This window comes from Equus asinus, chromosome 10, assembly GCF_041296235.1.
Source record: "Equus asinus isolate D_3611 breed Donkey chromosome 10, EquAss-T2T_v2, whole genome shotgun sequence".
Taxonomy (NCBI): domain Eukaryota; kingdom Metazoa; phylum Chordata; class Mammalia; order Perissodactyla; family Equidae; genus Equus; species Equus asinus.
This window is the reverse complement of record NC_091799.1, coordinates 29,717,568-29,742,098: the sequence shown is the minus strand read 5'-3', so window position 1 is coordinate 29,742,098 and position 24,531 is coordinate 29,717,568. Positions and strand designations below refer to the sequence as shown.

Below are 24,531 nucleotides of genomic sequence, written 5' to 3'. Positions count from 1 at the left end.
CCACATGTGACTATTTTTGACCCACAGAAATGATGATTTAATATGGTCCCCATCTAATATCATTTGAACATTAGTGGTGACTCCAACTGCCACTTTGGAAAATGGAAAGAGATGGATGAGTCGGACCCTTTGGACTCCTGCTGACTGCTGTTCTCCTGAGAGCCAGTGGGGTGTAGTGTCAGAGAGACCTGGGTGGGAACTCGGCTCCATCAAGTATTAACATGGCTCTCTCTGGCCTCTCTTTCTCTTTTCCAGGGTTGTTCAATACGAATTTAGGCCACTTAACTACAGAATCTCCTAATTCATAAGAAGAACTCAGGCAATTCCCTTCTCTCTCTTTCCCTCACCTGACCAGAGTGGCACCAGCTGTGGGGTTTCACATAATCTTGTTATAAGATTTATTATGAAAATCAGTTGCCATTTTGCATTCAAGTACATGGAGAACTAGATGCGTTTTTAAGACCCCAATAACTTGCCCAGAGGCTTTAACTGAGAAAGAAAAAGAAAGGAACAGATTAACAAAAGAGTTGACTTGGTTATTAAAATTCTGTGGCTTTCGACGCCGATTTATTAAATTACATCTATTAAATACATTAACACATACAACGTTTCATTCACAGAGATTGGAATTCACACAGTAGTGCCTGAAGACATGGGAGGCATCCAGTTAAGTTCATTCCAACAACATACAATATGCAGTTTACCTTGGGGTTGCGATGTTTTAACATAAAACATAAAATCAATGAAAGCACATGGGGCTTATCACTTAAACCACAGAAACACCTAGATATGTTGCATCTGTACACCCCCAAAACAAAAGAGGGGAAGGTTACATATTTTAATGACTTTAACAATAAAATCATTTGGTTACATTCGGCTACTTTATTTACTTGAAATTGAGTGTCTCTTTCCTCCTGAATATATCCCCATGAGATGGGGAGTTGCCTGTCGTGTTCCCTCTCGTCTTGGCTCTCCGGCATCTAAGTAAGTGCTGTCATGTGACAGATGCTCAGAAAATAACTGATTCCGGGATGAAATGGGAACACTGCTGGGCTTGGGGTCAGGAGATATGAATTCTGATTTCAACACTGTTACTACCTATTGTCTGGCATTGGGCTGTTTGTGTCATCAGTCTGTGTCTGGGTTTCTTTATCCTTAAAATGATGTAACTTGGAGTAGATAAGCTCTCAGATGCCATCAGTTCTAAAATTCCGCGATATCCTCTATTGGGCAAGATCTCAGACTCATTTTATGTCAGACACGCTCTGAACAAGTGGGAAAAGGCGACCACTTCTAGGCCGGAAGCCACTGAATTCTTGAGAAGGCCTGCCAAGTTCTTAATGATCAAATAGAACTCACAGAATTCAGTCGAAAACGGCCACAGAATCAGAGATTTGGAAAAGACCTCCGACATCTTTAAGCTCAGTCCCTCCTCCCACCTCAATGAAAGCGTGGCTTCTCCAAAACCCATGAGATAAGCCCTTTGCTTGAATATCCCCAAGGACTGAGAAATCACTATCTGGGGACGTTCTATTTTTGGGTAGAAAGTTCTTTTGAGTATTAAGTCAGAAATGGTGACCCTATACCTGGAACTCGTCAGCCGTATCTCTTTCTTCTGGCCTGTTGACCCTAGCATGGTTTAGATATATTTGGCAGAACAGAATTGCCTAAGCTACTAAAATTCCTAGATTTTTTAACTAAGATACAGTAGAATGTGAAAAGTTGTACTTTCAGATCCTGTGAAAGGATCCTCCTAGGCAGACATGGAAGAAGTTTCTCACTACTGGAGCTAAAGGATTCAGGGGTTAACCGTCCACTGAAGTGGATCAGCTCCCGAGATGAGGCAATCGCTGTTAATATCCAAGACAGTGATGCACACTCAAAAAAAATTCTGTTAAAAATGGCAAAACACTTCCAGGACTCTGAGCCCTAGGAGAGTAAGAAATCTTGAGGCCAGAGACTTCTGCATATGTTTTGCAAGGTGTAGAATATAAATGGCCCTGTCCTAAAGAACTAATCCCCAATGTCACAATCATGGAAATACAATTGGGAAAGGACTTGGGAAAATACCTTGCAAGAGAATGTTGGCAACGGACGTGCCTTGTGCACAGACAGCTAGTTGAAATTTTATAATCCAGAAGGGTTACTGACGAGCACGGAGGTGGAATTTCCTCCAGGGTGACGTAGCTTAGATTGAAATGGAGCCAAGGGCTTTGGCGTGCCATGTTATTGAAGCGAACCAGACATTTTCAGGATGTGAAAGTGCACCTTTTCACATTCTACTGTACCTTAGTTAAAAAAATTTAGGAATTTTAGTAGCTTAAGCAATTGTCTTCTGCCAAATATATCTAAACCATACTAGGGTCAACATGCTAGTGACGCCATGCTTGATTATGGTTCCTGTATTTGCTGAGGAACACAGGCTTGTCCAAGCACGTCTAGGGTCATCCATAAAGTTCTAACATTTTCAAGGGTGTTGATGGCCAAGCTCGAGTCCAGCAGATAATAACCTCTCTCTATGTGTGGCTTAAATAATGGATTCCACCATAGCAAATGGTCTCTTTATTTTCCCCCCTTTTATTTGTGAAAAATTGTCCTTGGGTAGCTATTTAAAAAACCACTTAGAGTTAAGCACAAATCATTTTGTTAATGATCATCCTTCATCAAGTGGCACCCATTTTCGTAATGAGAAAATATCCATGTGCCTAAAGTTAGCTAGTTAATTAGCTAATACAACCAAAATAAATGAAAGAATCTGTGGACAGTGGAGGTGCTGAGCAGTTAGAATAAACACATCTGAGACTAAATTAATTTATCTTTGTGTCCCCAGGGCGAATAGGTACTCAGTAAATGTTTGTGGAATTGATTTGAATTCAGCCTTTCGAGAGACATTGAACCACTAAAGCATTTTCCCCCTAAATTAACTATTTCCTAAAACACATAAGCTGCTTCTTCCCTTTCAAATCCTCGAATGCATCCCATTGATTCCTTTTAGGGAACCATCACATGTTCCTAAAAACCACTTCTCCTACTTCATTTTTCAAACGAGTGCACTAATTTTCGCCATGGAAAAATGTCTAGGAAATAAAGATTCTGACTGGAGGCCTACTAGGAATGTTTGGCTGGGCTTTTCTGAACAGTAAAACATATATTGTAATATATCATAGAGAACTTAACACATTCAGCAGTGAAAAACTTGAGCACAATATATTCTTCAATAAAAAGCTTATGACAGGAGAAAAATAAATATGTGGCAGGGATTTCTCCGAAGTCTCAAGTCTTTTAGGAGGGTAGGGAATTCCCATTTCTTGGATAAACTCCAAATCCACCAGATTTCCTATGGAACAGCGGGCAGATTTGAAGGCCTTGGAAGAAGGGTTCCTTTTATTGGAGGAGAAAGTGAACAAGTCACTCTGGCCTCTTCAGGGGAAATCTTTTCTTGCGCCCCAAGTTGCTTGGCTCTCTCACGCAAATGCAGACAGAGCATTTTATTTTCTCACTGAGGGGTAGTTCGGATCATGGAGCCACACTAGGGTCGTTGAGAAAGCATTCCTGATCTACCAACAAATATTGTTCTAGGAGTTGGTTGTGGGAGCATTCTCTTTTCAAGTTGGTTTTGTAGTTACTGAGAAACCTTTGCTTTCTGCTTAAGTAAAGGGTATTTCCTCCGTCTGAGATGCCCTTTCCCCAAGGCCATCTGCAGTCCGCCCACCTTCTTGCACTAGTCACCCGGGCTTCACTTCCTTTATGAAGACTCTTCCCACCCAGGTGGAGGTGACCACACCCTTCTCTGTGCTCCAGCTGAGCCTTGTGCTGACTGTTTTGAGAAGCTGAAGGGCTTGGAGTCTTAACCTCCCAACTGAGGAACCGGAAACTAATTTTTGTTTAATTATAACTCAACAGATATTGATCAAGTACTGATCAAGCAATCCTTGTGCTCAGGAGCCCCATCACACACCTCTGTGTCTCTACATTCTCCTGGCAACAAGGCTAAGAATGGTTTTGGTGCCAAGTTTGCCTTTAGACCCATCCGTGAGGTCTCCTACAATAGGGAGCATTTATAATACAGGCCAAGATGCTGAAGATCACTCTCCACATCATCCTGACATGCTCTCAGACTTCACAGAATGCTCAGAGTTAATGTGCTTCATCCCCATGAACTCATTGGATCTTGAGAAACAAATTGGTGGCTTCCTGCTTTAAGACAAGTCAGCATAGGCTAAACCAGCGGAACTGCCCCTCCCATCCATGACATATCCATGCAGGAAAATCACACAGATTAGAGAACGTAAACTCATGGAAGTATAGGAGGGACCTGCTCAGTGTTCAGTCTCTCCTCCAGGGAAGAAAGTGTGGCTTGGCTGATCAGCTAATCCTATATTTAAATCCTTTGGAATATTTTAGGAGAAAAATACCCATATAACACTCTACAAATAAAGTCGTGAATCAGACCTCAGAGCAGACGTGGAAGAACTTTTCCAGATTTGGTGAATGACTTTTTTTTTTTCTCCCCAAGGAATAAGTCCACTGTTTCCTGGCATCCAGCAAGTTTGTTGTCTAGCTGGTCTAGTTAGCTAGAAATCTGTCTTCAAGTTTCGTGAGTGACCTAATTGGCTGGATATCTTTCACAGTGAGGAAAGCTCCAGAAATCTTATGTAACAGCGTCAGATGACACATTTTTGAGGACTTGGAGTCTGTCCTTAGAATATGTTGAGTGATGTTTGACCAGGAGCCATCTAGTGATTTTGAGTAGAGTCTTTCTTGTTCTTCGCAGTGTCTTCTGGGTTAAGAGAGTTTCCAGAACATGAAAGGTGCTCAAGAAAATCATGCCGAATAAATGCTATTGTTGTGTTTTTGATCTGCATGTAGAACTCATACTTGCTTGTTTTGATGCCCACGTACATGATAAAGGGAAAGGCAACTTTTCTCATTTGCCATAGATGGCGTGAAAACCAATTTCTTTCTTTTGAGAATGTTCTTGAGAAATACCTGCTCTCTTTTCATTTTTTAAGCAAGGCATTAAACTATGTGCTTGGGGAAACTGATTAAGGATTTCACCTCTGAAGGGTTTACACTGTTTTCTAGGGTTTTGGATTTTGTTCAAGGCTCCTGAAGTGAAGCAAATACTTCATAATCAAATTGCACAATAATTGGGCCCACTGGTGACAAACACGTAGTAAGAAGGTGTGGAAATGTTCCGAGTAGATCATCTGTTCATTTGATGATCAGTGTTCTAACGTTTAGAAACTCACCACTCTTCCAAGCAACCACAATTATAGGTCTGCACTCTTCTGCCTTTTTCCAATTAGTATTGTCATCAGGAAGGCAAATAGAGTGTGAACTTATGGGCCCTAAATTTCATAGTTAAACCACTGTCTCTGTGGAACGCTCCAGGAAAACCTCTGGTTATAATTACATATGAAAAGAAATTAGGAGCTAGGAGCCAGAGGACCTTCACAGGATGACGTCCATCCTGCCTCTATAGCAAGAAGGCTCCAAAGAAGGTTTTATCTTCTTTTGTGTAATCTACCAAGGAGATGTCACTGACGTTCACCATCAGCTTGTCCCCTTCTTGCAAGGAGAACATGGCCCCTAGATAGATAGGTTGGAACCAGTTGCTGCCTATTTCACACACTGACTTGGTTCCCATTAGGAGCTGGGTCGGCTCTGGGTAACTATCTGTTACCTTGGTGATGACCACGATGATGGAGTCTGGCTTGTTCAGTCGGCTCCCTTGGCCGATTTCGCCACACTCGGATGTGGTCCCCCGGAATGTGACCTGGGAGTAAACAAAGTAATCTCCCTGCTCTGGGATCACCAGGAATTTGTTGGTGTAGTTCATCCGGTTCTTGGTGAAGGCCAAGCCAAGTTCATGCTCCCAATGCAGGGCCGGGAACTGATTTTTCACGGGCTGTGTGGGGGTTTGTCTCACAACTGCAAAGACAAGAGAGAGATTTAATTTGCGTTGTCAGAACCTGTGAGCTTTGCTCAAGAGCCTCATATCGTTTTCAAAGAGTAACGTGATTGAATAAAACCAAGAGCTACCAAGCTCCTTGAGGAGGAATGAGTGGAGGGTATGCCAGTGGACAGAAACATTGTTCAGAGAGTAGCATCTTCGGCAGGGGACGGGGGGCAGAAACCTTGCCTCTCTGAGCCTGAGTTTTCGTATCTGACAATTTTGAATTTTACCCAAGCCCTGTGATCCTGAAAAACAGTGAATGTTAAGAAATCGCCTCGCTGTTTTGTGTTTTGGAAAACAGTTTACTGCAAAGACCCACTCTTCCCCAAATGACGTGAGTAAGACTGGTGGATGTCCCCTTGTTTACCTATGACAAGGCCAGACAACAGACCCTCCAAATTCCCAGTCTTTGCCTCCTAAGGGATTAGCTGAACTGTTTTGTTCCCCCCGAGCCATTGGAACAACACGCTTGTTAACCAAACTTTGATCAAGCTTCTCTCCTTCCTCTGGCCTCCTGAGCTTTGCCCGGCTCTCAGCCTCAGCTTGTGTACAATCTCTCCCCAGCATTGGCTGGCCTCAGGGTAAGACATTCTCTGATCCTATCACGCCAACTTTTCTTCCACTTACCCCCACCTGGCTCTTTCTAGCTTTGTTTATGCCTCCCAATGAAAGAAAAACCCTTTTAGCCTAACTCTGCAGACACTTGCTGAGTTTATGGCCAGAGCATTCTCCCTATTGCAATAGTCCCTTCCCTTTCCTTGCTTCCTACCCTGCAATAATCCTTTTGAGTAAAGTCTCTCCTAAGTCAAGATTTGTTTTTATTTGACATATCTTTCCTTAAAAAAAAAGAGATAATAATACCTGTGGAAAGAATGGAAAGAGATGGTGTGTATAAAATCCCAGCTATGAAGAATATTCTCTAAAGTACATTCGCATTTATTAGCCTTTTTGTTTCAGATGTGCTCTGCTACAAAGAGGGGACGTTTCCTGAGAGAGCCAGATGCTCCCTGTCACTCCCAACGACGTGGTCCAAAGTCGCTTGAAACGCAGGCAGTAATTAAAAAATCAACAGGCAGGAACCAGAGATCCAGAACATTTTGGAATTCCTTCTCCCACATCAATAGGGCAAAAATATAAGCCAGTGTAATATTGACTCGTGGAATGGCAAGGACCAGGGCTCTGAGCCAATTAGGCCTCGTTTCAATCCTGACCCTAGGGCAAGCTGGGTTATTAATCAATTATGTGGGTTCCTTCTCATCTCTGATCCTCAATTTCCTGTCTGTGAACTGGAGGTAAAGCTCCCTCATAGTTTTGTTCTGAAGATCAAGTGGATGAAAGAGACATGAACATTTTTATTACGATGGCCGGATACAGCAGTTCTCAATACGTATTTATTTTCTTTCCTCAAATAAACTGGCATCTTTCATTTTGACGGATTGAAAAGTAAGTTTATTTCATTTTATATAGTTTAATATGTTCTTATGGGTGTGCTACTTACAAATATACATTACATAGAACATATGAGTGAATGCTTTTATGAAGCAGCTGGAGCAGAAAAAAATGAGTCAAATGAAACCATTGATTTCAAATAAGATAATCTGCAATACAACCAATAATTTTCAGGAAAAATAAACATCTATTTTAGTTTCTTACAACTGCTTTTGAAATCCATAGCAATCACCATCATGTATTGTCAGCAACAGTTTGGGGATGGGTTATGTTCAAAGAAGCATTTAACAACCTTCACCCTTGGTGGTTGACCAGAAACCTGGTTCCTGGATTTTTCTAAAGCATCTTTCCCATTGCTGACTGGACTATGGTTTACTTTGCAATTATGACACATGTTCAGAATGTGTGTGGTCTCCCCTGGCCTCTGCACTAAGTGGCCCCTGGAGAGCTCTGTTGCTTCTTTGCAAAATCTGTGAAAGGCATTTTATTAGTCACCTCTGATAGTCTCAAAACCTTCTTTGTGGATGATGCTGTAGATTTGAAAAAAAAAATCCTCTCGGATGGTGCAAAGGCAAAAATCACTTAGTCTCTAGACAAAGGAAGTTCGGCCAAATTGATATGTAATTAGCAATGTCAACACAGCAATAAGGGGGAGTTTGGGTAAGAAGTATGTTGTCACGGAAACAGTGCAGTTCTAAGAGTCGAGCTTGAATCTCAGCGCTTCTTAGTTGTGTGACTTGGGACACGTCAATCACATTGCCTGGTCCATATTAGGAGCTCAGTAGAACCTAGATTCCCTTTCCAATTTCTATTCTCCCCATTCAATAGGAAGAGAGTTGGCATCTCCACACTCAGGTTTGAGGATTTTCCCGCCCAGCCTGTTCAAACCCTCCCATTCTTATAGGCAAGTGGTAAGTGATGGCAACTTGACATCTCCCTGGTCTTAATCCTCACTCAGGATTCACCACAAACAGTTTCCTCTTGGCTAAACGTTAAGACAAATGTGTTGGGCACAAGGATATCCCTCCGTGGCTTGCAAATTTTCCTTTAGGTCAGGAAGGTAGGCTTGTTTTCTAGCTCTAGTTTTCAAATGGCTTTTTAGCACATCCTTCTGCACAGTCTTGCTCTTTTCTTCATAGTCTTAGATGGATATGCAACTCTAGGCATGAGATGCTAGGAATTTTGATAGTAAACTTGGGAAGCTGGCTAACTGGTGATATTGTGAGATTGCTCTTCATGTCTTCAAATCAATGCAAATCCTTTGGACTTTTCTACCTACCCGAATGTACACGTCCAATAACTTCATTTTGAATAGGGCACAGATGGACTCATAAATTGGCAACTCAGGGGATGTTTCATCTTTGACCAGATTTAGAATTATGTGAATCTCTGAGTCTGAGTAAAGCCATTCCTGAATGACTGAGTGTGTGAATGAAGGAGAGCGACAGTAGAAAAAGAAAGAAGGCTAATAGATTCTGAAAGAAAACACCACTAGACATTTGCCTTTGGACCCCTCAAGTGAGGAAGACATCTGAAAACCTTCAACTGAGAGGAGGAGTCTGTTACCAGGGGGTGTGGTTTCCAAATCGAAGCTCCCAGAGTGAGTTCTGGCAAACACTCTGAAAGAAATCCCAGACCTTTGGCCCTTAGTCTCCTGCAAAACACACCAGGGGGAATTACCTGTCAGATGTGCCCTCGGCTTATCTCCACCTCCACTGGCTTCGGGAGGAAGGTCTGTAAGGATGGGAGAAAAATGCTGAGTCAGAGGGTGGCTGAAGGGAAGACAGTATTTTGGGGATTGCGTGGCACCCGCAACAGGAGAGAATCATTCCTCTCCTCCAGCTTGATTCAGTTCTAATCTTTGCAGGTTTTTTGAGGGGACGGGAGCCTCAGGAGAAGGAATCTTGAATACAAATGAATCTTGGCCCTGTGACTTTGGGCAAGCTATCTAACCTGTCTGAGACTCTGTTTTCTCACATCTAACGTGGGCATATCAATTCCTACCACGGGTGGAGAGTTCTCAGAAGATTCCTGGCACATGGTTGGTGCTCAATACAGCTCACTTTGCCTCTCTTTTCCTCCCACTGCTTCTGTGGGAGCTGATTGGCCTTTGGCCTTCTTCATGGTCCCTTTAACTATAGACACTGAGGCAACTGGATGGCCTGACAGAACTGGATGGAAAGCAGTCTGTAGCTATGTGATCTTGGCACGTCCCTTTTCCTCTCTTCTGCTGTTTCCCTGTCACTTCTCCAGAAGACCCCAGAATTTCCTTTTGGTTCTCAGGGATGATTATAATAGATGAATGTGTTCTTTGTGATAAAGATGATGCTGTCGATGATAAAAAGGAAAAATCATTGTGTACTTTTGATGTGTTAGGCATTGTTCTAATACCTTTATAGGAATTAACTAATTTAATCCAGACTAACCCTGGGAGATAGACACTGTTATAATCATTTTGATAGGTGAGTAAACTGAGACAGACAGATGAAATTATTTGCCCAAAGACCATTGACTCCACAGGCTGTGAATTTGGTCACGGCACCATTTTGCCTTCTTAGTGACTGAAGAAGACCCTTATTCTCCTCTGGGTTTACAACCTTCTGAACCTCCTACATCCCAGAACTACTAGATATGTTTTTGTTCCCAAGAAGAAAAGGCATCAGATATGAACACACTTACAAGCTCGCTGATGTGAAGATCCAAACTCTTGTTCTCTTGGAGTCTGTTAGGAAAGAAAGATATAGCTCAGACCATCTGTGGTCGTTTTGACCCCAACACCCACACAGCTTCCCATGGCATGGGAATGATTAAGATGCTGCTGCTACCCTGCCTGGTCACTCTGAGATGAAGGATACGGGAGTGAAATATTTTGGGGAAGGGAATCTGGTACCCAAGCTTTCCCCTTTCATCCTCCAGCATCCCTAAAAAGCTTTCACTCTCTTATGCTTGTCTCTGAAGCTCAACTTGAAGGTTCTATCCTAAGAGCTTTTCTTGTTCTGCTTTAGAGCACTCTGACATCTTGTCATTGCTTCTGTTATTTGAACGAAAAATGACACTTGCTTTATTTTCTTTTCCTCACCGCAATTTAAAAATTGGAGCTATTTTAAGAAAGTGATACCAAAAAAGAAATAATGGCTATGTTCTCCTTCTCAGCAGCCTCAACAATTCTTCCTTGTTCCCTTGCAAGAGATGAAGACTTTTCATCACTACAATCCTAGTCTGTGAGCCATTTCAGATATCATGTGCTGGTGGACGGGTAATTGATTTGGAGGCAGACAGACCTGAATTTGAATCCTAGTTCCACCATTTATTAACATGATAATCTTGATCAAGACACTTTTCTTCTCTGAGCTTTGGTGTCGCCATTTGTAAAATGGGAATAACAGCATCTGTAGCCCTAGATAACCCCCAGTTTTGAGATAACGATCCACTCAGAAAATGTATGAGTCAGTGCAAAGAATGCATGGAAATGAAGGCACCTCCACTCACATGCCTGAATAGAAAGCTCAGGAGCAATAAAATCACCATCTTACATTCTACAATGTTTCCAAAAAACCTTCTCAGATAGGATTTTGACTCAACCCAGAGTCTTCTGATTTGGTTCTCGTAACTACACAGTCCCCACAAATGGTGATCCTCATGTAACCAGGGACGCTTGATCAGATTTACATCTTAAAACCCGTATGTGTGTGTGAGAGTGTACTTGTGAATGAGGAATTGTGTGTCTGTGTGAGTAAGACAGAAGACAGCTCCATCAGTGGGAAAGTGTGTGAATCGATGTGTTTTTGCATCTGTGCATCTACATGTGTCTGTGCTGTGGTATTGTGTGCATGGGTGTGTCTATACCCATATGTGTGGTCACGTGAATGTAGCCGTGCCATTTTTGAGTCTAGGTCTGTAGCAGTTCTGTGACAACAGTGATCATGTTGGAGCCCAGACAGTCAGGCTCTTTTTACTCCCAAGCCAGGCAACCTGAGCTCTACTGGAAGCCCTCTTAAGGGCAAAGATCTTGTCTTTGAATGACTTCGAATGACTTCCGGCTCCCGTTTCTCTGCTTCCTAACTCTATTAATGGCACCACTACTGCTTCCCATCGGTTACCAGGCCAGAAATTAGCTTTTCTTCTTCCATGAAGCCAAGCTGTCATTTCTATTTGGGAGTTTTTCTCTTTTGTGCCTCTACTCCGGGCCCCAGCACGTTGCTCTCCTGGATTCTCCCAACAGCCTGTTAACAGATCTTCCTGCTTCTGCTTTCTCCTTTTCTCTAATCCATCTCCCAGCCTGCCTTCAGGGGGCTTTTTCTAAAGCATCACTTTATCGAGACACAACTCTGCTCATAAAACTTTCCATGGCTCCTCATGGCCATCAAGATAGTCCCAAATACTTATTTTGGCATTCAAAGTCCCAATTTACCCCCCAAGTCTTGTTGCCCGCTATTTACTCCTCTCCAAGTCCTCCGTGCTCCAGCCATGAGGCAACCACAGTTAATGATTCAAGGAACCTGAAAAATGCAGTAAGTGTAGCTACTGTTTTTTGAATGAGATGGGACACTGTGCTATGCTAAGCCATTCACAGGCATCATCTCCTTCAGCTTCGCAAGGACTCTCTAAGGTAGAGGCTATTCTCACCCTAATCTTGAAAATGGGGCTCACGGAAGTGAAGTGACTTGCCCAATGTCCTATATCTGGAAAGTGGAGGAGTAGGATTTTAACCTAGGTCAATTGACTCCGGAAGACCAAGCCCTGGGCCATTGAACCTTACATCTTCTGGACAAGCTCTTTATCTGGTGTGGCGGATGGACAAGTATCAGTAGTTTCATGCACTATGACAGAGGGGAAACACAGAGTTCAGAAAACAGGAACCTGGCCCAGAGTGGGGGAATCAGGGGAAATTACCCTGAACTGAGTCTTAGAGGTCTCCCAGGTATTAGCCAGGTGATAAAAGGCAATGAGCATTCCAGACAAGACCAACAGCTTATGCAAGAGTCAGGAGGCCTAACACAGCATGGGAAGACCATGACATTCCAAGAGTCCCCAAGAAGAACGTCCTCTGGGACTCTCTTTCCAAGAACAACATCTAAAGCCTTCCGTTGCTGCTTCTCTTGATGATGGCTCTGTCGACCGTGGGAGAAAGATTATTGTGATAGGAAGCAGGAATGAATGAAGAGGAATCTTGAGAGGAAGAAGGAGTAGCTTATTTGGGGAAAGATCTATGTATTTGAGCCGGCTCAATGCCTGCTCTCCAGATGGTTGCTGGCAACACTAGATCAATAAAACCTCTTACTGTCCTTCACCTTGACTCACCTCCATTGATTCTGGGTTACTCTGGGGCACCAAGGAGATGGTGGCTCCTGAGGGATACTGGTCACTACAACGTTAACTTCCAAATCTGAATAGAGCTGGAGTCCAAGAGCACCCCGAAAGAACGTCATTTATTCCCCCTTCATTGCCTTTTCTAATCACTGGCTGAAAACAAGGGTCCAATTTTATTTTCCCTCGTGAGCATTTATCACTCTCTGCAGTGGTATTATTTATTTATGTGCTTATTGTTTTTCCCTCTCCAGTAGAATTCAAGCTGCATGCAGGCAAAGAGCTGGTCTGTCTGGCAGGCAGAACAGGCAGACAGAAAAGAGAGCAGAAGATGCAGTAAGATCCAGCTTCGGTGACTTTAGCCAGAATTTTGCAATCCGAAAAACTAGGAAAGAGACCATTTTTTTAGAATACATGCAAAATTTTGAGTTTCTGTTTAAATTAAAAAAATTTTAATTATGGAGAGGTGGGTAGCCATAATCTTTTAGTCCTGGGGCCTCTAAAGGTTTTCATCAGGCTCTGCTTGGAGCCAAGTCGTGGGTCTAGAAATGTTTGTGGAAAGTTGCAAGGGTTGGCCAGGAGTCAGAGCCAGAAGAGGCAAATTGGTATGCCATGGGCATGCTGTGTTAGTGGACAGGGGGATGTCTGCTACCATCAGCATTCATTAGCCCAAGCCAAGCAAGCTGCTCCTTTTCCCCTTAGTTCCTATAGTTAGGAGAATTTTCACTCTTATTTAATTTTCTTTTTTTTTTTCCCTTCTCATTTATTTTTCGTATGTTGATTGGTAATCCCTGACTCAAAATAACTATGACCTATGGCTATAGGCATTTTTGGAATTACTCTAATTTGTCAAACGGGGAGGAAGGCAGGATGAAGGGAAAGAGGAGACCACTCTCTGAGTTCTCGCTGGGTACCAGGTCCCCTATTGGCATTTGCGTGTGCTCCTCAACTAATACTCCAGCAACTCCCAAAGGAGGGTGCCACTTTTTTTATGGCCTTTGTAAGCCACAGATCAAAGAGTAAACAGAGCGCTTGAGCTCTGAACCTTTAGACCGAGTACAGACCCTGGCACATATCAGGAGCCCCATGAACGTGAACTGGGCACACACAGTGGATGATGGAATTTGAAGCGAGATGGTCTTTGAGATTCTCTTATTGGCATTTCCCCAGAAAAATCCCTTGAGTGTGTTTTAACTAACAGCCCGTTTAGCCTTTCTCCTGTACTCCGTAGCCACTGTCTAGTATATTCATAAACAGGAAGAGAGATCCATTTCTTGCCGTCATAAATGCCGCAACTGCAAAGGCATAAATGTTTTATGACCCTCACGTCCTTCCGGCACTTCTGGGAGAAATACACAGACATTTGCCTCCTTATCCTTTCCTCTTGCTTCTCTCTGTTTGTACTGGCACAGGAATAAATCCAACCCGGAAATATTTTATTCCAAGGCTATTTCATTTCATCATCCTCCAAGGTGCACCGGACGGGGCTTTGCATGCAACATTTGGAGTGGTGCAGAGCAAAGAATGTGGTGTTTGCAGCTGAGCAGATGTGGAAATCCCAGCTCTATTATTTCCTAGTGGCCTGACATGTCACCTAACCTCAGTGGATCTCTTTCCTCATCCGTAAAAGCAAACAATGACTCCTCCTAGGGTTATTGTGATGCTTAGAAAGACCACACACATAAAGAAGCTATCCAATTCATTTTCCTTTTTTCTTTGGCCTCAATAAATGCTTGTGGTATGTGTTGTTGGTTCCACGTAGCTTCCCTTTGGTTTCATCACTTCAGTGACAAACAGAAGCCACCTGTGTGTTTTTATGACCAGCGGCAGATGGGGAGGGATCCTTTAAGCGCACGAGAGGCCCCCTCCTTTGCCCAAAAGGAGAGGCTTCCTCAGTCCACAGTTTGCTTCTAGACTTCCGCCCTTTCAGAATGCAAATGGGTGGAGGGAATGGAATGAACTCCCCACCCATTGCAAAACCCAAGCTTGTTGCTGTTGGCTGCTGCCGGGCCTCATTAAGGACACCAGGCTGGGAGATGACCTCTTGCAGCCATTCTGCAGCCACAGCCCGGCAGTGTGTGGCCTGTCAGGTGAGGACGTGGGAGCTCGTGGTGCTGGGCATGGAGTAATGCTTATTTTAACAGGGGAAGGAATGCATCCTGGCATTGCCAGCTCCAAGCTGCCGCGAATGTTTGGGATTCACACCCACGGCTCGCTCGCCCTCTGGTCCTTTGTCTTTCTGCACGCAACTTCACCGCCTCTGGTTTCTCTGCCCTTCGTTGGGCTCCTCTGCCAGGGCTGCCAGGACTTCCTGAGGCTACAGCAGGGGCAGTGACACTGAGCACGCTCAGGGTTTTGCAATTTACCTCAACTGTCAGTTTCCTCTAGACCACATTGAAAGGGGATCATCACTATGATCCTCATTCCAAAAGAGGAAACAGCTTGAGTGAGATAAAAGGGCTCACCCAAGGTGCAGGGGGGCAGGGAAATCCTGTCTGTTGAGCGTCTACTTTATGACAACAGCTTTCTGGACATCTCCTTGCTGAACTCTGAGCACAGTGCTATGGAGAGAGGGTGTTCACCTCCCGTTTTATAGACGGGGAGTGTAAGGCTTAGGGAAATTGGGGACTGTGTGCCTCCCTCCATCCCTCGCTCCATCCAGCAAACAGTGAGTGCCTTCTGTGTGCTGGAGACAGCTAGGTGCCCCCAGGGGAGGAAGGGGGCTGGCATCTACTGAGGGTTTACCATGTGCCAGGCACTTTTCAGGGTGTCATTGTCAAATCCTCCTGACCACCCCAGGAAGTAAATAATTCTCTGAGCTCAGACCAGAAGCAGACTAGACTGGTGGTTAGGAGGAACATATATGGTGGATTTGCATCCCAATGTCACATTCTGACTGGGTGACTTTTGAGCACGTGGTTTAACTTTCCCCAGCCTCAGTTTCATCATCTCTAGAATGGAGATAATCATAATATTTTCCTCATGGTGCAGTTTCCAGGATTCCCTGAGACGGTGCATGTAGCAATAATGGCAAACATAAACTGCACGTGTTTATATGTCAGACACCACGCTAAGGAATTTCTAAGTGTGATCTCATTTACTCTTTTCAAAACCCTAAATAGCAAAAAGCTTAGAGTGGTGTCTGGATATAAGAAGTTATTATAAGGTCATAGCTGTGATGTGGTGGAATCCTCTGTAACTCTGAAGACTGAGCTGGCATCATTCTGGGGTCTGGTTGGTCTGAGTGGAGAGGCTCAGGGGCATCGTGGGGGTGGGGGGTGGGGAGGAGGGGTGCAGAGAGCAAGGGCCAGGAGCCTTGCAGGGATTTTTAAGGAAGGGATGGAAATGAGATTGGAGGGGACCATGGAGGATGTGGGGGAATATGTGTAGATGATTCTAGAAGTAGGACATGGAGGGGAAGGACAGAGATGGGACAGTGGTGCACCCCGGGAAGCAGTGTCTTCTATGGCATCCCTGACAGTTCGTTGCACAGTACTGAGTGCTCACTCTAGGGGCTGCCAGGCTTGGGGCTGAGGCAGCGTTGTGCATTCTGTTACACCTGTGTGTGCCAGAGCAGAGGCTGGGCAAGATGGGAGCCTGGGCTTAGGGCACCTGTGGGCCACAGGAGAACCTGTGGACCCATCCTGAGGGCAGTGGAAGCCACGAAGGGCCCAAAGAAGGCCCAGGCTGTGGTCCAGTGCAGATGGATAAAGAATGGATTGGAGGGTGGGTTGGGGGTACAAGCTCACAACACAGAGTGGAGAAGGAGGCACAGACACAGATCACAAATATCAGAGACCAAGCAAAGCTCTCCAGTGCCAAACCCTGCTCTCTGGCCTGGTAATGGCAGATTGCAGAGCAGGCAGAGAAGTTGTCTTCTGTGACATAATTTCCATGAGCAGGGAAGTTCCCTGGTCATCATAATAATAATTGCTACCATTTACTAACCCCCCCCCCACCCCTGCCAGACACTTTAGGTACTTTACTTCTAATGAGCTCATTTCATATATAAGAAGCTGTGGCCCAGGGAGGTTAGGTAACATGGCTAAGAAACAGCTAGGCTAGAATTCAATCTGGATTTGAGCTTTTGACCCATGAGTTTTCCAAGATGCGCATCTACCTAACATTCTCCAGGAGTCTAAAGATCCTAAAACACTTAACTGTCTCCATTTTTCTTTGTATAGGGAACATATCCATTTTGTACAAAGGGATCAAGCTTTAAAAATGTGTCTCCCGTTCCCTTGTCGTCCAGCCACCCAGTTCCTCCACCGGGACGCTGGCAGAGTTCCCAGTCTCTTTCGTCCTCTCCTGAGACAGTCTACACGCTTATAAACACATTCATCTAGGTGAATATGTCTTGTGTTTCCAGAAAATGAAGTGCTTATATTCTACATGCTATTATGCCCTTTGCTCTTTTTGCTTAATGATATGTCTTAGAGAATTCCTCTCTCTTTACATAGGGAGATGCCTCACTTTTTAAAAACAGTGGCAGCTGCACTTCTCCATTGCCTGGTGACACCATGACACATTTAGCTGATGCCATATTTATGGACACTTCACCTGAAAGCATTTATCCCAAACCTTCTCAAATCTAGTTTTGATTTCTGCTCTGCAACTGACCTGGGTAATGAGTTTATCACGTCACCTCTTTCCTTACACAACCCCTGAAGAAAGATTCCAGTTAAAAATTTTTTTTACACTCCCGGTAATTGTTTTTGTTGCTGTTAATAAAAACCTAGAACATCCCTATGCCAGTTGCTGTGGCTTTTCCAATGTCTAGTCTAGGGACCAGGCAAGCATGAGTTGGTTTCATTTTCTGGTAGAATGAGGCCCCCGACCGTAGAAATCGAATCTCGTTCTGGCTCTGCCCCCGACCTGCTCGGTGACTGTGGACTTTTCCTTCTCGTTTCTGATGTTCTGTTCCCTCAGCTGTAAAATGAGGAGATCAGATGAGATCAAGGGTCTGTAAACCATTCCTGTCAAGGGCCAGTTAGTAAATATTAACTTTTCAGGCCATGCGGTCTCTGTCGCAACTGCTCAACTCTGCTGTTGTAGCGTGAAAGCAGCCACAGGCGGTACGTAAGCGAAGGGGCGTGACTGTGTTTCAATAAGACTTTTATTTGCAAAAACAGGCAGTGGGTGAGACTTGGCCCATGGGTCCACGTTGCTGACCTCTGGACGAAGGGCATTTCCATCTCTTCGTTTCTACAAATCTGTGAGGGGCTTTCCTCTTCTACTTAGGGAAGGACAGGAACGCTCACCTGGTGCTCATCCTGCCAGGTGCTCACTGGGGGTTTTATGGGATTACCTGGAATCTGCAAAGCACTTCAGTCAGGAGGTATTATGGGAAAACAAACTCAGAGAGGTTTCTGTGCTTTGCTCACTCTCTTCCCTTTGAGCCTCCTTGTCTCAAGTCTTGACTCCTCTATGTTAGATTAGAAAAGATTCTTAGTGATGCCAACCTCCTGTGGTTGTTGTAAGGCGGCATGAGGAAGTCCCTTAGAGTGATCCTGGCAGAGGGAACAGCCTAGGTAAAGACCAGGACCAGGAGAGCACTTGGAGCGCTGGGGAAACTGAGGAAAGCCAGGATGGCCAAGAGGCTGGTGACGGGGCAGGGAGAGGAGGGAAGATGGTACAGGGTGAGACTACAGAGACACGGCTGTGACACTATCTAGTGACGGTTTTCAAAGACTCACTTTGGCTCCTGTGTGGAGAATCAAAGCCAGCCTCACCTTCACAGAATTTCTTTCTTTCTTTTATTTTTTGTTGAGGTCGTATTGCTTTATAACATTATGTCAATTTCAGCTGTATGCCAGTATATGTTGACTTCTGTATAGATCATGTTTACTGCCAAAAGGCTAGTAGCCATCTGTGACCATACACATGTGCCCCTTTTCCCCTTTGCTCTTTTTGTGGATGAGTGAATGGATCTCCCTTGTGTGCTGGGGATGCCTAGGGAACAAGAGGATTCTGTAAAATAGAATTCCCTATGCGTCCCCAACACACGAGGGGGATCCAGTCATTCATCCATCAAAAGGGCAGATGGAACGTGCTGTCCATGATCACAAAGCTTGCTTGTGGGTGGGAAGGAGGTGGTGCGAAGACAACGTGGAAACCAAAAGAGACCTGGATGTGCCGCCTCCGAGACCAGCTCCATCCCCTGCAGCCTCGGGACCTCAGGCGCTCACACTGACTCTCTTGCTTCAGGTTCCGCATCTGCCAGACATGAGTGCTCACCCCGGGCCTGCATCTCTGGGTGGATGTGACTGTCTGGTAGGATGGTGTTTGTGAGAGCTCTCTGCAAGCGTGAGATGGGAGTTAATATCATGTCATTATGATTGCTGTTATCATCATCTGCTTATCCTCTGCTGCTGAGCCTACTCTTCTGGCTGTGAATGCATTTGAAGGGCTGGGTGATCCTCCTCTCCTAATTCTCCTTGATTCAGAGTTGACTTGCCTTTGGGCCTGGGCCACTGTGGGAATGGAATCTCAGATTCCATGGACCTTGCTGGAGGCTGTGGGCAGAAGAAGAGGCCTGTAGGGCTGGGTGGGGGGACGTGAAGAGGAGGAGGGAACAAAGGCTGGGACACAAAGGGAATGGGGCGAGGTGGTTATTGCTATTTGTCCCCGAGGTGAGGCTGGCGGAGTCTACTCAGGCAGATCACAGTGGTGCTTTGTATTTGCCCGCCTTGTAGAATATTCCAGACTTTGGGGGAGACAGATCTGGGTGCACGTTCTGGATCTAGGTCTTACTAACTATGGATTCTAGATCATAAGGACAAATGCAAATTAAAAATAGGAAACTTAGCTCTCCCAGCTGGAAATAATGGAAGAGATTGCCCTCCCCTCCTTGTCCCCAGAGCATTTACTTTCAAAAATTTTTAAGTACTTTCTCTTCTCTTTTAAACATTCATAAAAGCTTTAGAAGACTAGATATGCCTTTTCTTTCTCCAGAACTGGGAGCCATCTCTCTGAAATGTGAACATCAAGAGATACAGCACCCCCGTCTCCCAGTTTCTGTGGGAAAGGAGGTGGCTAACTTAGGTGGGCATCTTGCTCCAAGTTGCAAAACTACCTCCTATCATAAAGATATGAGAAGTTTGCTTTTCTGCCTGAGCAAGCCGATTAGCTAACCCAGATGGTCACCCCAATTCCGAGGTGAAGTCAGGATGAACCGTGTGCGACGAATGATGCTGTTAAGGCCTCTTGCTTGAGGACGAGCTGTTGTTTAGCTTGAGAACATGTATGGAATGGTTGCATCACTTTCTGGTTTAACGCTTATTCAATAATAAAAGTGTTTTCTTGGGGGCCAGCCCTGTGGCATAGTAGTGAAGTTCGCACCTTCTGCTTCCGTGGCCCAGGGTTCACAGGTTCGGATCCTGGGTGTGGACCTAGCACAGCTCATCAAGCCAGGCTATGGCAGCATCCCACATAAAATAGAGGAAGACTGGCACAGATGTTTGCTCACGGCCAATCTTCCTCACACATACACACACACAAAAATGTTTTCTTTCTCTCCTACCTTGGTGGAGGGGATTTCTGGGTTGGGAGAAGATTTTGTGTTCAATTATATTTCCCCAATATGAGCAGGCCATGCCACCTCTCTGATCCTTTCTGCTCTCCTTGGCAAAACACGGGCGGCTCTAACTGCCCCCGGGCCCAGGAGTTCCGAGCGGGCGATTCTGAGGAGGAAATGAAGTGCTTTCTGAGCTCCTCGCTGGGAGGCTGCCACGGGGACGAGGAGCAGTCATTGGTGACAGTTGTGTGCTTTCCTCCATGATATTACTGATACCGCGTTTCCTGCGGCCCTTGGAGGGCCAGCCTGACACTGCAGAGGAGAGCACAGAGCGGGGGGGTCAGATGGCCTGGTTTCCAGCTTTAGGCTGGAGGACCTGAAAAGACCTGTTACTGGCAGTGGCCTGTGCTGTCGGATGGCTTTTTCTCTAATGAGGTTGGTGGCCTGGACCTCAGGCACAGCATTCTAGCCATGGGTACCTTCCTCGCCTTCTCCAGGAAGCTCTCCCTGAACGACTGTTCCCCCTGGGTTGGGCTATAGGAGAACTTCTGGACTTCCACAGCGTGTAGCCTATTTCCTTGTCCGTCTCCCACATCCAACTTGGCCAAGATCAAGTTTTCTCGGTAGCTGCTTGGTGCCCGGCGTAGCATGACAATCACGTCACAGTCACCGTGTGCATGTACCTCTCCCACATTCCCATCATACAAACTGCTCCTTCTCGTGCCTTATCGGTGCTGTTGGAGTATTGAGATTAGTATCCTCTTTTGGGAGAAAAGGAAACAGGCTCAAAGGAATGAAGCCACGTGCCTCTTTCACACGGTAGAGGTAGCTACGCTGGCGTTTAAACTCAGGTGTCTAAGAGCCGTGACGTTTTGCGGTTATGTCCAGCCAAGCGCTGCTCAGTGACTGGTTTCCCCCAGAAATCCCATCTCCTCTGGGCTGCTTATTCCCCGTTAGCCCCTCTGGATCTATTCTGTGCCCTTCTCGGCCCTGCCCTGCTCCCCGCTAGTGTGACCCCTGGGCACACTTGCTCCCTGGCTCCTATGAGCTTGGGTTCCAGTCGAGTCTGGACGATGGGATGAGAGGCTTGGGGTGGAGAGCAGTTTGCTCCCCCCTTCCTGCTCCCTCTCTGCTGTTTTGGCGCCGGCCGTCCTCTACTCAGCCGTCAGCTCCCCTGGGCAGGCCCTATCCAGATTTTAAGGTCTCCTTGCATTCCTCTAAAACTCCTCCCTCCATTTGCCCCCTCAGGGTGGTGATGGGCTTCCCACTGTTGCTGACCCCAGGATGCTTCCAGGCCTTGAGGTTCCCTTAAATCTGTCTGCATCTCAGCAGACAGACCCTTCTTTGAACCCCTTTTGAACTCTTGAAACGTTTGTCTTTAAGCTTGCTTCTCTGCCGGGCCAGCTGTTTCTACTCAGGACGCAGATTGCTACATGTGCTCCGGCCTCACCCGTGTTTCCCTTTCTCTTTCTTCTGACGTACAAAGAAGTTACACAGCCTGGCCAAACCACAGCTCCAAACGTCCCCACCTGGCCACTCTCCTGGCAGCTTGGTTTAACTATAACGGAGTGGACAGTATCAACCTTTTTGTCTCTTGAGTCCTACTATAAGGCAGGCACTGGCCCCTGACTGCTCAAGTCATCGGACCCCTCTGGACCGTGCCATTCCACTCGATGGTCTCCTAAGTCAACAGATGCATTCTCTGGCTTCTGCCAACATAGAGGATCTCAGACATTGTTTTGGGCAGAGGTAGTGTTTCCCTTTGGCACCCAGGAGAGCTGACTTACTGGAGGCCACACAACGCCTCATTCAAGAACAACCATCTTTTTCTGGCTAAAGAGGGACAGAGTCTCAGAGCGTCAACCGGACACTGCACTTTGGTTCTATAGGGACCAGCCTCCTGGTGGTCTTGGGGTGACAGCCTCCCATGCCCTGCAGCTCTCTTCTACTATGAACAGCATTCCCGGGTCATCTGCATATTTCTACACTTTCTGAAGGATGGCATGTGGCCATAGATGCTGCGGCCTGAATCACAGTCTGTGGCTGACCCTCATGGGGCGGTAAGAGTTACACTTTAGCCGCAGCTTGCTCACAGCTTCGCTTCTTTGAGGCTGGCCAGCATTGCTTAGAAGGCAGCTTTCCAATGAAACCAGTGGAAAAGCTTGTTTCCTCCTCTGGAATGTAATACTTTGGGCTGAAATGATTAAATCAGTCATCCCAGATTATGCAGGAGCATCTTTGAGAAAAGACTATGACTTGAATGGCACATCTTCCAGACTTTAAGCTTTTTGATGTTCCTAGTCCAGAATGATAGGTTTTCCCCTTGACACCTGTCACCCCCCCACCCCATTGCACCATTGTGCCCCTAGACCCCCAGCTGGCCTACTCCCTGCCCCCAGCAGGACCTGAGAGATAGACAATCAGGCAGGAGATTCTATCTTGAGCATCGAAAAAGACTATTTCTAAACCCAAGAAAGGGGGCTGATTAAATAAAGTATTGCACATACACATACAGGAATATAATACAACCATCTATAGCCTCACGCTGCTGTGAATTTATTAACAATAAATAAAATCATAACATCCTGGGAGACTCAAAATAATGCCATCTTGTTAAAAAATATGAAACTATATACCCCCAAATGTTAACATTTTAGAGTGGTTATTTCTACAGGGTTACAGGTAATGGTAATTATCTTCTATCCTTTATCTAAGTGTTTTCTAAGTTTTTTCAATGACCATGTGTTAGTTATGTAATTTAAAGAGTTCCTTTTTTTTTTTTTTTAAGAAAAAGAATGTTCTCAAATTATCAGTGTACCACGATCATAATTATCTAAAAACATGTGGCTTGAGGTTGTTCCCAAATAAACATAAAAAGGGACAATTCATTCCCTGGAAATATTGAGAGGCAAACTCACACTGGACCTCTGTGCCCCTCACATCCTACGTTGCCTTTGCATGTGGCAGCGAGGGGTGTGATGGATCAAGGAGCTCAAGTCAGAGCTGCAAGAGCTGTCAGATGCTCGCAGAGGGTCCCCCAGGTGAGCGAGGAGTCTTGCTTACCTGGAACGCACACGCTTCTCCTTGGGCCCGGAGCTGGCCAACAAGCAGATAGGTGGTGAGTCCCGCCAGGATGGGGAGCGCCACCAGGCAGCAGGTGAGGGCCCAGCACGCACTGCTGCTGCTCCTCCTGGCTGCAAGCCTGGCTCTGGCGTGGGGCCTACAGCTGCCATCCTCTGGCAGCATTTCCACGCTGGCTGTTTCCCCGAAGCCCAGCCCCAGATGCTCTGCCATGCTCCTGCCGGTCCTGGAGAGTTCTCTGAGTCCTCCTGGCCAGAGAGACCCCCCATTAAATACAAGAGCAGCTGTCACAGGGGGTGAATTAATCGCTGCCTACTCCTCCCCCTGGCCTCTCTCCCTCCCCCCTCCACAACCCTCTACGCCCTGCCCTGCTAGGGAAAGCACCGCCTACAACAGAAACCAAATTTGGCTTAAGGAAAAAAAAAAAGAAGAAGAAGAAATCTTTCCCAAGCATATTTATATACAATGTACTCATGTGCTCCTTCCTTCATTTACAGAAGGAAGTTAGGAAAGTCCCTGGAGGAGGAGAAAAAAGAATTCATCAAGTCAGTGGGTGGGGCTAATTACAATCTACCTGCTCCCTGGGCTGGAGTCCTGCCAGCTGTGCCAGTCTGGGGAGTGTGCTCCTTCTGGAAGTGAAAGTGAGGGATGGGGAGGTGTGGCTTGCAGACTGGGAAATGGAAAACACTTTTCTGTCACCTCTTTGCAAAGTGCTGCCAAGCTCTCTGTCTTTTTGAGCTTCCTAGGAGCTCATTCTCATTGCACAGATGGGAATACTGAGGTTCTGGAAGGCGAAGGCACTTGCCCTCGGTCATCTGAGGATTAGGACACAGGAGCTAAGAAGACGATCTAGTTCGTCTGAATCATGGTTCAGGATTCTTGCCTCTGCCCCACAACTGCCTGTGAAAGGAAAATGTGTTTCTTGCTTGTGTTGACCAAGGGTCAACAACAGAACCCCAAAAAAGGCTATGAGGTCATAGAGGTGACTGTTGGTCACAGGAGGACATTGACTTCTACTCTCTGATTAGTCCAAAGTTAATTGAGCACTAGTAATTGGCCTTGTCACAGCTGGGTGTGTACGCGGACCACAACTTGTAATGAAGCCTACACTTACTTTGTGCTATCACTCTTCTAAGTGAGTTAAATGCACCCATGAAATGATTCAATCCCGAGATAACGTTTTGATGTAGTAATGTTACTCTTCCCACTTGACAGGTGA

At 45.6% G+C, this 24,531-nt stretch overlaps 1 protein-coding gene and 1 long non-coding RNA gene across 4 annotated transcripts in view; one reads left to right on the top strand and one right to left on the bottom strand.

The window, feature by feature from the left end:
• Positions 1-534: 534 nt before the first annotated feature.
• Positions 535-23,672, bottom strand: TNFSF15 (TNF superfamily member 15). Its single transcript, XM_014830409.3, has 4 exons — positions 23,295-23,672; positions 10,088-10,130; positions 9,089-9,142; positions 535-5,934 (listed from the first exon to the last, which is right to left on the bottom strand). Exons 1-4 carry the CDS (start codon positions 23,523-23,525, stop codon positions 5,480-5,482), a joined length of 783 nt encoding a protein of 260 aa, XP_014685895.3. The 5' UTR covers positions 23,526-23,672; the 3' UTR covers positions 535-5,479.
• LOC106824219 (uncharacterized) overlaps positions 14,644-24,531 on the top strand; it is a 95,595-nt gene continuing 85,707 nt past the window's right edge. For 2 of the 3 annotated variants that reach the window (XR_011506271.1, XR_006533202.2), the window contains exon 1: positions 14,668-14,805. This is a non-coding gene — a long non-coding RNA (uncharacterized lncRNA). Of the gene's footprint in view, positions 14,806-24,531 lie in introns of all 3 variants that reach the window. The other variant, XR_011506272.1, reaches the window with a different exon arrangement.